This window comes from Aquila chrysaetos, chromosome 22 (genome assembly GCF_900496995.4).
Source record: "Aquila chrysaetos chrysaetos chromosome 22, bAquChr1.4, whole genome shotgun sequence".
Lineage (NCBI taxonomy): Eukaryota > Metazoa > Chordata > Aves > Accipitriformes > Accipitridae > Aquila > Aquila chrysaetos.
The window spans coordinates 21,636,730-21,649,795 of record NC_044025.1 but is presented as its reverse complement, the minus strand read 5'-3'; the positions used below and the strand labels follow the sequence as shown (position 1 = coordinate 21,649,795).

The 13,066-nt window shown below is 46.4% G+C and overlaps 1 protein-coding gene across 9 annotated transcripts in view; it reads left to right on the top strand.

Moving 5' to 3' along the window:
- Positions 1-10,846, top strand: part of PRELID2 (PRELI domain containing 2) — a 28,399-nt gene extending 17,553 nt beyond the window's left edge. For 7 of the 9 annotated variants that reach the window (XM_041119363.1, XM_041119360.1, XM_041119364.1 and 4 more), the window contains one exon: positions 92-800. In XM_041119363.1, the coding sequence (XP_040975297.1) occupies positions 92-319 (228 nt within the window). In that variant the 3' untranslated portion in view covers positions 320-800. Of the gene's footprint in view, positions 1-91; positions 801-4,401; positions 4,468-4,910; positions 8,931-10,519 lie in introns of those variants that run through there. The other 2 variants (XM_029998499.2, XM_029998497.2) reach the window with 1 other exon arrangement.
- Positions 10,847-13,066: the final 2,220 nt, after the last annotated feature.

Below are 13,066 nucleotides of genomic sequence, written 5' to 3'. Positions count from 1 at the left end.
TGTTTGTTGGGGTTTTTTGTTTTTGGTTTTTTTTTGTTTGGTTTGGTTTTTAAGTGGCCTTAGCAGTGTCCTGTCTTTTCTCCTACTGAAGTCAGTGGGTGTTGGAGCGTGGAACCTGGGCAGCACCCGCAGTCCCTTCGGACACTCTCCTCTCTGCTGGCGCAGGGGCTCACAGCCCCAGCCTCTCATTCGTCCTTCAGAAGCGGATTTTGGAATCTGCGCCCCAAGAACTGCAGATGGAAATGTATTTCAAAAGGCACAGCCATTTATTCATTTGCTTATTCTTGATAACTATAAGACCTTTTTGTTGTGGCTTTAAAATAAAAAAAAAAGAGAGAGAAGTAGACAGCTATGCTAGTGTAAGCAATGACTGTGAGCAATGAAACGTGTCTTGCAGGCTTATGACAGCGCAGAGCTAGCGGATAAAACAAACTAGCTCACAGTATCTCTACAATGTTGCATTAGAAATCCTTCAGCAATTTTGGCTATGTCTGCAGATTTGTGAAAAAGAAAAATACAAGCGCACCAGATCTGGTATAAATGTACAGTCTTGCCTGGTTTTTCCTCCCACCTCCAAAACATCCATCTCCCTGAGGCAGCAGCTGTATCTATGCATTTCATTTCTTCTAAGCTGTTAGATAGGGTTCCTTTTGTGGCTTGGCCATAGAGTAGTTTTGAGGCACATTTTACCCAGATGTAATAAATGGCAATACAAAGATGATATTTAAAGTTTTAATATGTATGTTGCATGAATGACATTGCTTGATAAATGTTCTCCAGGCTTCCGTTTACTTCCTATCTTCTAGTACCTGATCTGCATCCTTCCTAATGGCCTGACAAAGAAGGCATTGCTTTTCTTGCACCTGGCATAATTGGTTGGAATACGTAAGGATGTTACTTTCAAAGCCAAACCATGATTCCTGCTTTATCTCCTCGATCCTGATAGCACTGCACTTCTCCATCCATCTGTTTGGAGAGGCTCAGATGAGATAAGGGAATAAGGGAACAGTGGGAGGCAGCAGTGTGAGGGGGCAGAGGAAATGGAGTAGGGGATGGGCTACGTGAAGAGTAGGAGAAAATACTGCATGAATATTAAATCTTGTGAATGACTGCAATAAAGCTCTTATATTCACACAGTCCATATTAAATACCTTTATTTTACAGAAAGAGAGGGAAAAGTTACTATTCGTGAAACTATTCGTGGACACCAAAGGCACTGATCTTTTTAATCATTATTTTTGTAACTAAGATATGAGCCTATTCTGTGGGTAGGGGTTTTTTAATGCCTAGCACAATGACGGTGACATTTTCTGGCTCCTCATGTTTGTTACATTTCTCTTATTTTATTCCAACTCTGAACAAAAATATAGGAGATAAAGTTCTCCTGCTCTGCTTTTGTTTGTAGAAGTCATAGTGCATTTGTGTGGAAATTACAGCATTTATGATTATTTTTTTCTTAGCTCTTCAGAAAAGGTATTAATGAATGATGTGAACCCACATTATTGCCAATAAAACTTTCCTCCTGAATAATTCAAAAGTCTGAGCAGGCATGCTGGTAAATCCCAGTTACCAGCATGGCCTGTTCTGGGTCTATTGGTGAGAGCCTGTCTTCCTTTGGAGGGGGGAAAGGATGCTCCATAGTCTTCAAGCAAAGTCTGGGAGAAGCTTCCAGTGCAGGAGGGGTAGTGGTGGCCCCTAAAGTCAGCCTTTGTGTGTGTGAGTTTTTAAAACTTGTTTAAAAAGTGGCCTGATTCGTTTGTACATGTCAAAGTTTTGATGATCTCTGCCAGTGTGAAGCAGTACAGATGACAAAGTTGTGAGCGATTTTAAGGCAACACAATAAGGGAGCATTTGTAGCAAGAAACTTTTGTTATGTTGGTAGGTGTTTTATCCGTTGCCTCTTAAATGTTGCAACTTTTCTGTCATTTCCACTTCTTGGTTTCTTTTTTAGGTTCCTTTTGCTTGACTTGAATATATAAGGAGATGGAAATTAAAGGCCATGATGTAGTGTTTGTTAAATGATGGAACTGAGCTCAAATAACAAATATTTAACTGAAAAATGTTTTGTTATGGTTACAAAACGAATTAAAAGTATTAGGTGCTCTTTTCAGAGACAGCATAAAATTTTCTGCTAGTCTGTTAAAATGTTACCCTGCTTTTGTACCGGCAATGGAAATGAGGTATGCACTGCAGTATGCGTTGCCTTCGTCAAACAGGCCATTTATACTTTCCTGTACATCACTTAACCTCTTACTTAAAACTTACAGTGTTCAGTAAAGATGTGGAGTGTGTTACAGACGTGATGTATTCTCTCTGTCCCTATCAGCTGGGAGGCCGGTCTGGCTCCTGGCAGATATTCCAAATACACATGCTCAATGAGTCTGTGGTGCTGGAAACTCCTTAGACTGCCATTTTGCATTTCCCTCGTTATCCAGTCACCCTGCTGCTGGGTCAGTGTGCCCTCTGTGGTTTCAGTGTACTGGCTGTGGTGACAAAGTGACACTCGCTGGAGGGGTCACCCGTAGGCGTTCCTGAACTGGGAATCTGCTGGGCTCCCATCCCTGTGAGTGCCTTGGGGTGTTAACACCGATAAGGACTGTACGTAAACACTTATGGCAGGATAGCTTCTTACAGTAGCAGAGTACCTGCACCTTTGAAAAATAAAACTGTTCTATGGCTTGTCTGTCAGAGAAGCTTTTAAGCTACAGCTGTAGAGGTGCAGAGTTTAATGGGTAGGTGATGTTTTGTTCTGCATTTCAAGTGCATCAGTGCACTCTAAGCAGTGTAAATTTAGCGCCTTTAAGCCTGATCTCCTGGGACTGAGATTTAAGTGTTTGAACTTCAGTTGAAAGGAATATATTGATTAGGTTTTGATTTAGTTGTTCGTTGCTGAAGAGGTACTGGGTAGTGACTTGTACCTACCCTTTCGTATTTTATTAAATTAATGGAGTCCCCTCTAGTTCCTCTTTTCTTCCTCAACACCATTTTGTGTAAAAGTCTGCAGTACTATGAGGACAAATAAAAGAAAAAGCAGTTGTCACACTGTGAACATAATTGATTCAATAAGTAACATTTTTAAATTCCCTAGGCAAACCTCTGAGTCTTCACTTATGTCAATTAGTGCTTCAATCTGTAAACAGTGGCATGTCCAATTTAGACTGTTAGACTAAGGTAGTCAGCTTATTGTCTTCTACAAAGAATAAGCATGGAAGATGAACTGTTCTTCATAGATATAAAATATCTTGTCCTTTTTTTTGTAGAGATGTGAAAAGAAATTCTCTTGACCTATTTGTTAAAGTTAATTGTCTTTTTTTACCTCCTCTCACAGTGACTCAAACTGAGTAAACCCTTTTTCTTTTATCTTGACAAACAGAGAGCATGCTAGGGTAAGCCTTAGCCCCACACAGGTTATAGCTAAGCTCCAAGCTTACTTCAGTCCACAAGATCTGACCAAACATTAGAGGTAGGGTTGGCAAATTTCAGTACACAGGCAGAGCCAAAAAGTGGAAGAGGGAGGGATGTTGTAGATTTTCTTATCTAAAGTGAGTGGGTTTTGCTTTTCACCAAATAGGAAGCTGCTCCTCTCACTTTGTACTGAACCTTGAACTTAAATGAATTTCAAAAGAGCGAAGCATCTGGCTGTGGAGCAGTCTGTAGCCCTGACGTGGGAAGAGCACTTGGTCGAAAGTTTCCCCCCCTTTTTCAGACGCTGCCCTGCTCTGGGTAGTTCAGTGGTTTGCACCTGCGCAGCTGCTGCCGGTCGGTGAGCGCCCAGGGCTCGTCTGCAGTGAACCCCCCAGACAAACAGAACCCCTAGATTCAACCTACATTTTGCTTTAATTAATAGTTCATTGTTTGGTAGTTCCTCCTTCCTTCGCAGATCAATCCTGGAGAAGAAATACTCACCCTCGTGGCCCTCTGATGGCATTTTTTTCCTTCATTTCAATATTACTTTCCTTCATTATAGAAATAATCACAGGGGCTTTTATGGGGAGCCTTCATCCTCGCACACCCAATTGCTTGCGAAGAACACGAGTGATGGTATTCCAATTTTAAAGGGGGATATACCAAGGTGCAGGGATGAGAAGTGGCTTGGTCCAAGCAGAGCAGTGGCAGAACTAGAATAAAATGCGTGACCTGATTAAGTGCCCTGGCTTCTGCAGCCTTGACCTGGAAGAGGTCGCAAGCTGCGAAGGGTTTTGTCCTCTCCAGGGTCCCCCTGAGCAGCCTATGCCATAAGCACTCCTTGTGCCTCCCGGGCAGTGGGGAGGACTGCACTGAGTTAGTGTGGGACCATAAAATGCAATTTCTTTTTTTTAAGGCTTTACGGGGTGCCCTTTCTAATGTATGAAATACTTAAGTTGTGTGTAGAACTGGCATTTATTTGTGCTTTTTTTCCAGGGTATTAAAATAATGGAGACACTTCTTCAGGAGCAGTGTGAGTGATCGTGCTCTCAATGAGCAGCTGTAAGTACAACATCCATTTACAGATAAGAAAAATTGTTCAGGGTTTGTGATACCTATCGCACATTGTGCTCCTTGTAGTTCTACAAATAAATGTTGGGTTTTTTGTCCGTTACAAATAGCATGCAACTTTTGAGGAACTTTGAAGAAAAATAATGATTTACTGCAGTGTTAGGCTCAATACTATTCCGGAGTTTCTGAATAGTATGTTGATGAAGATGACTTCTGCATCCTGTATTTTATCCTCTCCTCTCTGTTAATATATCATGAGCGCGATAGTCCTAGTAAAATAAGACGTTGGTTCTATCTAAGGATTTTTACTGAAAAGGGTTTTCTGTGAAGGGAAGATTTGGTCAACTCTTAAATTAGCTTCAGAACAAGAGCAAATGACTGTTGAGTACCTCCTAATAAATTTCTTCTAAAATCTATTTTCTCTGCTTTTGCAGGAGGAAATGTATTTGCGTAGAGTTTCCTTGGAACAGCATATCTTCATTGCCATTGGAATTCCATGGCTGTTGTCTGAACTTTACTGGTACCATTTTATTGAGGAAAGAGCATTTAATATGCACAGCTAGAAGAAAAGAAGACCACAGACTGCAAATCTTTTACAAAAGATTAAGGAATTCTACTACTTAAGGGAACGTTGATTGTGAAAATCAGGGAGGAACAAGTGTAAGCTTGGAAACAGCATCTTGCTGTGAATTGGTGCTATAATCTCTAGAGACTGCGAATTCGGTAAGGGAACATAGAGCAACAAAACAAAAATAGCCCTTGTTGCCGTGAAGCCACCCTTGCCTAGTCAACCCGTTGCTTTGTGTCTTGTCAAGGGAGGGGCAAGCACACCCCGTGCGCTGTTTATTTCACAGCTTGATTCTGTGGGGTAGAGGCTTCATTCTACAGAAAAGAAGCTCAACTGTAGCAGCTGAGTAGGGTTACTGTTCCCAGTTCTGATTGCTGTGTTGGAAATATTTGGTTATTATACCCCTGCCAGCACGATTATTTTCAGCTGTGAAGACATGCCTCAATACAAGTTTTGCATATATTTGAATTCTTTCAGAAAGTATTTCTCTTGTATTGCTTCTGAATAGAAGAAGAAGAAACCCAGAGGGGAATTGATAAAGTGCAAGTAAAGTTCCTGACAAAGAGTGTCTCATACGCTTCTCTTCCTTTTGTTCCACACACAGCATCAGGATAGTTTTATTTTAAACTTTTCATTTAAAATTCAGATAAGCACAAAACTGTCTTTGATACCCTTTACTGAGTTAGGGTAATACCACACTTTACAAATAGCCCCATTAAAGTCTGTGTTTGTTCTTTGTGGAGATTTGAACCAGTTATTTGATTGCCCTAAAGCAAAATGATCGGCTTTGCATTTTTCAGGGTGGGTTGTGCTTTATTTTCTCAAATGTGATGTAAACTCTCGGTGGACTCTTCCTTATGCTATGCCTGAGTGCTGCGGGCCTGCTTATTTCAATATTTAATGGTCTCAAGTATCGTATTCTGAAGCTAAATGAGTGTACTACTAAACAGCCCAGCCACAGACTGTGGCCACGCGCCAGCTCTCCCGTACTGTGAATCCATGAACCTTTGCTTCCGTGGCTGGTGCTGTAGGTTTACAGCTAGCCCATACCTTATGATGAGAGAGCCATGGCACGGTCCGTAGGAAATGACTGTATTTTGTATTGGCCTAGTGGAATAAAATACTTTCCTTCATCTTTCTTATTTTGGTTATTAACTGATTCTTGTGAATTTGGACTCTGAGTACTGAACAGTAAATATTTATGAAATGTAATGGCCAAGACTAAATACATTCATTAGCATATTTATTTTTATTGAGTTGCTGCTTTGTGTGCCTGAGGAAATTATCACATTACTTCTATTTGAACTGCTATGTACATTTTTAGGACTAGCATTTTTATTCTTGCATCACTCGATTTTGGAATTAGGATGGGAAGCATTTGCGTCCTCCCCCACTCCCAAAGTAGAAGTAGTGTGTGAATAATGAAAGTTCAGTAAAATCCAGTCTCTTCTTCAAAGCCTGAGTTGCCCATCTGCTTACTGGTAGGTGCCAGAAAGAGAAGGGTTAAGACTTCTCCTGGGAGCAGGGTGCTTTTTGTGAGGCCAGGGAGTAAGGTCAGGGTGGTGGAATCACCTGGCCCTCGCTGGAGGCGGCCGGACCCCCTGGGCTCGTCCCCCGGGGCTCACGTCTGCCCTGGTCTGCTGGAGAACAGCCCCGCTGGGCAGGGGAACGACCCCGCTCCAGCCGCAAACCGGCAGCTGCAAGTAGCTTTTGTTTTGAAGATCTTCGGGTGCTGTGTCCTGCGTTGGAGCTTAAGTCATCCCGCTGCTAAAAGGCGTTCCTGCTTTTCCCCGGGAGCAGCCCCCGGTCAGAGAGTGGTCTGAGGAGCTCTTGTCGGCAGGGCGGACGGAGTCCCTCAAGGCGCTGTGAAGTGAGTGACCGGGACACGGGGATGTGATGGGCACGTTCCCCGGGGAGCGGGTGCGGTGGCACAGTATCGAACATTCAGGTCAATCCCAGTGGGCAATTAACTTCACCCATCTAATTTTTTTCAGAAACAACTTGCCTTTTTTTTTTTTTTTTTGCTCTATGTCTGTATGTTTCTTCCTAATATACATTGTCGTACCAAGATGAAGATAAATGTTTTCAGATACAGAAAATAAACTGACCAGATCTGATGTCCCCTCTCAGACCATCTGTAAGACAGTGTGTCTTGCTACACTGATCTCTAGGCAGTAAGAGAATCCATGAATTGCTCAAAAAAAAAAGAGAAACCTCCCTATTTGTAAGTTTTAGGTAATTGTTCAGATGTTTAAAAAGTTCACCGACTGCAGTTGTGATGGTTTAAATGATGATTTGACTTACCCATAGTATTCTTCCTGGGACCTGGACAGTGGGAGTGTTGACAAAGTTGGCCTTTAGAAATCAGTGTTCCCAGAAGTCCTGCCAGTCTCTTTTTCTAAATAACAGGATGGTGAATGAAAAGGAAATACTGTTTTTAAGATTGTTTTATGAAACTAGTTAATACACACTTCTTTAATTGTAGCAAAGTTAAATCTAAAAATTAAGAAAATCAGTATTTCATTCTCTTAATTGTTGTATTGTAGAGTCCCATTAAAGCTCATCCATGAACATTTCCATTAAAGGGTCATCTTCTTTGTCTAGTGTCGAACTCTTATCTGTGATAGAAGAATGTTGTCTGCCAGATGTCAGCCAGAATTCATTTCCCTGTTTCTAGAATACGTATAAAAACAGTTGGTGTGTCCATCCTGTTCGTCTCGAGATGTTTGTCATCTTGCTGGGTTTCATTCTACCCCAGTGCTGAACTTTCTGTGGCTCTTTTAGAAAAGCCTTATGAAAACACTTTGTTATACACGGGAAGTTAATTCATCCTGATGTGCAGCATTTATCGACAGTTGCCTTTTCAGGTTTTTCCGGCTGTGATCAGCCTAATGGAGCAAAGTTTTCGAAGCCTCTCGAGTGCCTCGGGAGCCTAAACCTGGCTGCCTTTCAGTGAGCTTTGGACCCCTGAAGATGGGCTGCCGGTGCCTGGACGGCCGCGTCCCCGGCGCCCGGGGAGAGCCTCCAGCCGCCCGGCCGGGCACGGGGAGATGCTGAAGTGGGGACGCGGGGGCTTGGTCGCCCCTCGGGTGCTGGGCACGGCTGTGCCTGCGAAAGCACTCGGCAAAGCCCCGCAAGTATGGTGTGTGGGAGCTGAAGGGAGAGGAGGGGGACCGAGAACCTGGCGCTGGCTTTTGAAGGCAGTAGGGCATCTGAGGAGGTAACAGGTAAAAGGAACAAACTCCCAAGGGTAGCGGGGCTGGGCTGAGATGGTGCTCACGCTCCTGACGCAGCAGCACACGAGCAACTTCAGTCACCTACAAGTCCGCTCTGCTTGAGGCACCGGGGCGCGTTCTCGGGGCTGAGCTGTCCTGCTGTCAAAGCTGCCTCTTGATCCCCTGCTGCATTTTCTGTCAGCTGTCTGCTTCCCTTCTCCAGCGGCCGATGAGTCGTCGTTTCTCGTCTATTTACTGTAAATACGCACAGGTCTCAAACATCCCACCCTGGCTCCTGGCTGTGGTTTGGGAGAATCAGCTGAAAAAAGCCTGTGAGCTTCTGAACATTTCCTTGCCATGACATACGCACAGCTCTGCTCACCCAGCACCATGGCACACGTTTTATTACAGCAGAAAATCGAACAGTTAGCTCCGACACTATGAACAGGTTTCTGCTATAGATACTTAACTGCAACAAAACCAGTGTCTGAATTTAATGGGCTGCTTTGGTTTGTTTTTAAAACTGAAACCCAGTGTATTGCAGATGTGAAGCTGAAGTCAATCTTGTGCAGTGATGCCATGGGACTGGTTACCCAGCAGCCGTCCCACTTCCCCTGGGGCAGCAGCAAGACGGAGCAAACGCCTTGAACGCCGTGCAAGGCAGCGGGTGGGTAAGCAAACTGTCGGGCTGGGGAAGCTGAAGCCCTGCGGTGGCAGTGGAGGGGGAGCTCTGGGAGTCGGGAGCAGAGAGGAACCGAAGGTGCGAAAACAAAGCTTGACACAAAATCGCCCCGTGAGAAACGAGGCTGGATCATGCGTTGGACCGAGTAGTAGAAGAGCGGGGAGTAAACCCAGACCAGGAGGGAGGAACCAGCACAGGGATAAGGAATCGCTGTGGCCCCGTCGTTGTTCGACACGGCGATGACAAAACGTGCTGTCCGAGGGCTGGGCGCTGCTGCTGCGGGAGCCCTGCCTTGCCGATGCGGCAGCGGTTTTGCTGTTCAAAGTAAAGCACATCTAGAAGTTTGCCCTCCCCAGACCTGACACTTGTTTCCATCCTGATGAGCTCTGGGTACACAAATTAATTAAATTCATGATAGTTTGCCGTGATCCAAACCCGTTGTTTTAAACTCTTTGTTCCCAGCTTTCAGGGCCGCGTTATTTTTTGCTGTGTTTATTTCTTGTTTTGTGAATGCTGTTTCATGTTTGTCTCACTAATGGGACAAACATTTCAGTAAGAGTGGCAAGATTTAGAGCACTTATCTGCTTTAATATTAATCAGTTGCCTTATTTGGAGTGATAATGGGGCCTTGGGGAAAACCACTTCTAGTTACCTTTGCAGCTGGAAGCGTGCTCGCCCTCCAGGGAAAGGAGCCCAGTGCAGAACTCGCAGCCTCCCCCAGCTGTGATATTTGGCACCCAGCTGGGACTCTGGCACGGCGAGTCCCCGGGGTGCAGAGATGGGCAGAGCCCAGGCTGGCCGTTTGCATTTCCCTTTCTGCATCGTACAGTCCCTTTTCTGGAGGAGATGGAGCAGCCCCTGACGTCCCGCTGCAGCCCCTGCTCTGCTGGTGCCGGACACGGCACGGCCGTTGGTCTGCGGCACGAGGGACGTTTTCCCGGGCGAACTCTTGGTTCCAGCTGAAGCTCTGACCCTCTCCTGCTCAGCAGCTGAGCAGCACCCTAAACCATGGGAAGGTTTGGGAGGCAGCAGGTCATTAAAGCTCTTTTAGGGAATCCTGCTTAGGAGAAGAGGGAAAATGTGTGAGAAGACCAAAGAGAGAATTTGGTAAGGGGAGCCTGGGGCGGGGGTGAGAGCCTGCTCTGGCTGGGCTGGAAGAGCCGAGAGCAGGGTGGGAGGGAAGGGGCAGAGGAAGGGGTGCGGTGCGGTGCGGTGCGGTGCGCTCACCCGCGGTGCCGCAGTCCGTGCTCTGCGCGAAGCGGCACACGCGCGGGAGGGCAGCGGGACACGGAGGCGCCCGGGCGGTCGCAGCGCAACCCAGAGCCGCCGGGTTTGGGTCGGACCCTCCCGTGCCCCCGAGCACGGGGCCATGGGTGCCCGGCGCATCTCCCACTTGGTCCAGGACACCCGTGTGGGTGGGGGGTCACCTGCGGTCACGCTCCCGTTTTTTTTTTTAAAAAAACCTTTTACGCTTATTTGCTGTTTCTCAGTATCTTGCCTTGTGGTTGTTTATGCAGTCGAAATCTTTTTGCTGAACCTGACCGAAGCTTTGTTTTGGTTTTTGTTTTTTTTTCCCAGTGAATAAACCACTCGCCTTAGCTACCAGCTGGAAACGTGGTTTGGGCGAGAGCCTAAAGCAGCGACACTGGCAGGCAAGAGCCAGGCAGAGATAAGAGGCCAATTAAACTCAGAACACTCTAAATCCATGACGCCATTATGCTTTAGTTTGCATTAGCTGAAGAAACAACGTGCCCAGATAAACGGTCTTGGCGGACTGGCACTGATCTTTTGTATTCTTTAGAAATCAAGTTTTAAAAGTGCTGAATATGTGGTGGACAGTATTTTCCTTTTAAAAAAAAAGTCCCATTATATTTTCAGAGGAAATAAAGAATACCCATGATTGGATCCTTTCAAAGAGTAAATGATTTCGTTTGCTCCCCAGATCAATTATGAAAGGCTTGTGAAAAGGGACATTGCCATCAGGAGGCAGGATGCGGTTCAGAGCAGAGCATTGAAAAAACTGCCACATTCGCTGTTGCCTTGTAAACAGAAAGTGTTGTAAATCTTTCTGACATTTGAAGGGACATCACTGTAATCTTAGGTCACTAGCACTGTCTTTGGGGGAAGAGACACTACATTTCCACTGATTTTTTTTTTTTTTTTAAACTGCCAGATGCCAGTCGTGTGAAATATAAATTGTTCCAAATGTCAGGAACGGGCTCTGCTTTGTGCAGGAATCAAATGTTTTGTTCTTCAAAGGCGCAGGCACGTTTCCAGGTGCGGAGCCGCCAGCTCCCACCGCGGACCAGCCCCACGCGCCCGCTGCCTCCAGCCCCGGTGCTGCCGGGTGACCTGCGTGAGGAGGCAGGAGGAATTGCCTTCCTCCCGTGGGGGTCTCTGGCCACGCACCGCTGCTACACAAAGCCAGGTTTGAGAAAGCGTTTATGGACCCGAAGGCTACAGCTGGTCTTCTAGGAAGATGGGTTGGCTTTTGGTGCGGGAGGGCGGCACGTGGGAACCCGCTGGGCTGCCGGCTCCCGGGGGGCCAGGAGCCTGCGGAGCATCCCCACCTCCTCCTCCTCATCTCCCTCCTCCTCCCTGGGGTGGCAGGTCCTTGGTTGGGAAGCAGATGCTCGAGAGCTTCCATAAAGCTGCAGAGGTTTAGTTTTGGGGTTCTGTTACCAACGAAGCCCCAGGGACAGGAGGGCTCGGTGTCCCTCCCCCTTCTCCCTGGCAAGCGAACCGGCCGTCCCTGGCCCATGCCCTTGCCGGGGACCGCGGCTGGGCCCGGTGGTCTGCCCGCTGCTGGGGCTGGAGGACGCGTGGCCCTGGCAGCCCCTTGCCACCCACTCGACGCAGCGAAGCTGCTCTCGTGCTTTCAGGCTCCCGTCCCCACAAAAGCTTTCTCAGCTTCTGTATTGGCCCTCGTTCACAGTTTCTGCCCAAGTCCCTCTTGCTCAGATCTGAGCCAGGCAGCTGGTTTCCCACTTGTTAGGAAGTGGTGTGCCTGCAATGGCCGGGCTCGGTCTCTGAGCACAAACTTTCTGTTTTGGTGGTGTATTCTCTGATTTCTCTGTAGAATTCCTTTGTGCCTATTTTTCACTTACTTTTGCTTTGATTCTCATTTGTTTTAAACATCAGCAAGTCTCCAGCCAGAGGAGGAGACTGGACTCCTTTTGGCAGTCTTGGTCTTTTGCAGAAGATGCAGAGACACCGTTAAAGTGCCAGGGTTTTATATGCTTTTCCCATTGATACCGCTCAGAAAGACCTTGCAATCCAATTGCTCTGCCTTGATTGATTCGTTCTCATTATCAGCCCTGAATTATTTGCAGAGGTAAATTACAAGGCTTTATTTTCTCATAGTGCTTTATCTTTTTACAAAATGCATCCAACAAAGTTGCTAATGGAAAAGCTTTTAACCTCCCGAGGCGGAGGGTGATCCTTGTTCGTTCGGGTGAGCGTGTGACACGTGGAGCTGACTAATGCCGCAGGCTGCAGAAAACCCTGCTACCGCCTTTGCAGCCCTCCCTCAGGTTACTGGGAGATTTAATAGACAGCCCAAGGTGACTGGCACAGCAGCGGGGATAAATTGTTTGCTTCAAAAATTAAGGAGAACAGAAAGGACAAATCTATTCCCCTGCCTCGGATGCAGGGACGCTTAACCTGTGTGTCCTGGCTTCGCCGATGGGTTTCCGGGGAGGCTGGACAGCTGGAAGGATGGTGCTGGGTCTGTTCCATGACAAGATGAAAAACAAATGGATTCCCAGGGACACAGGAGTAAATTTCGCTGCAGGGTGTGAGCAAAGCAAATTGGTCTGGGCTGGTACCCCCAGTGCAGTGTCGCACCGTCCATCTGTCCGCCTTGGGCAGCTCTCTGTGCTGCGTGGCCGTGGTGTTACCGATGGCAGGGGCCGAGGAGGGACCTGGGGATCCGGGGAGCGTTGGCTCCATTAGCAGGAGAAAAACCAAACCGCTGTATTTGAAGGTAGCGTAGCCAGGGCAGTGCAAGTGCAAAGAAGTGATGATTGCCAGGCCAATGACATATATATCTATTTAAAAAAAAAAAAAAAAAAAAGGCCAAAGATCTCGTTTTCCATCGTGAAAAATGCGTTTCACTTGTCCCCA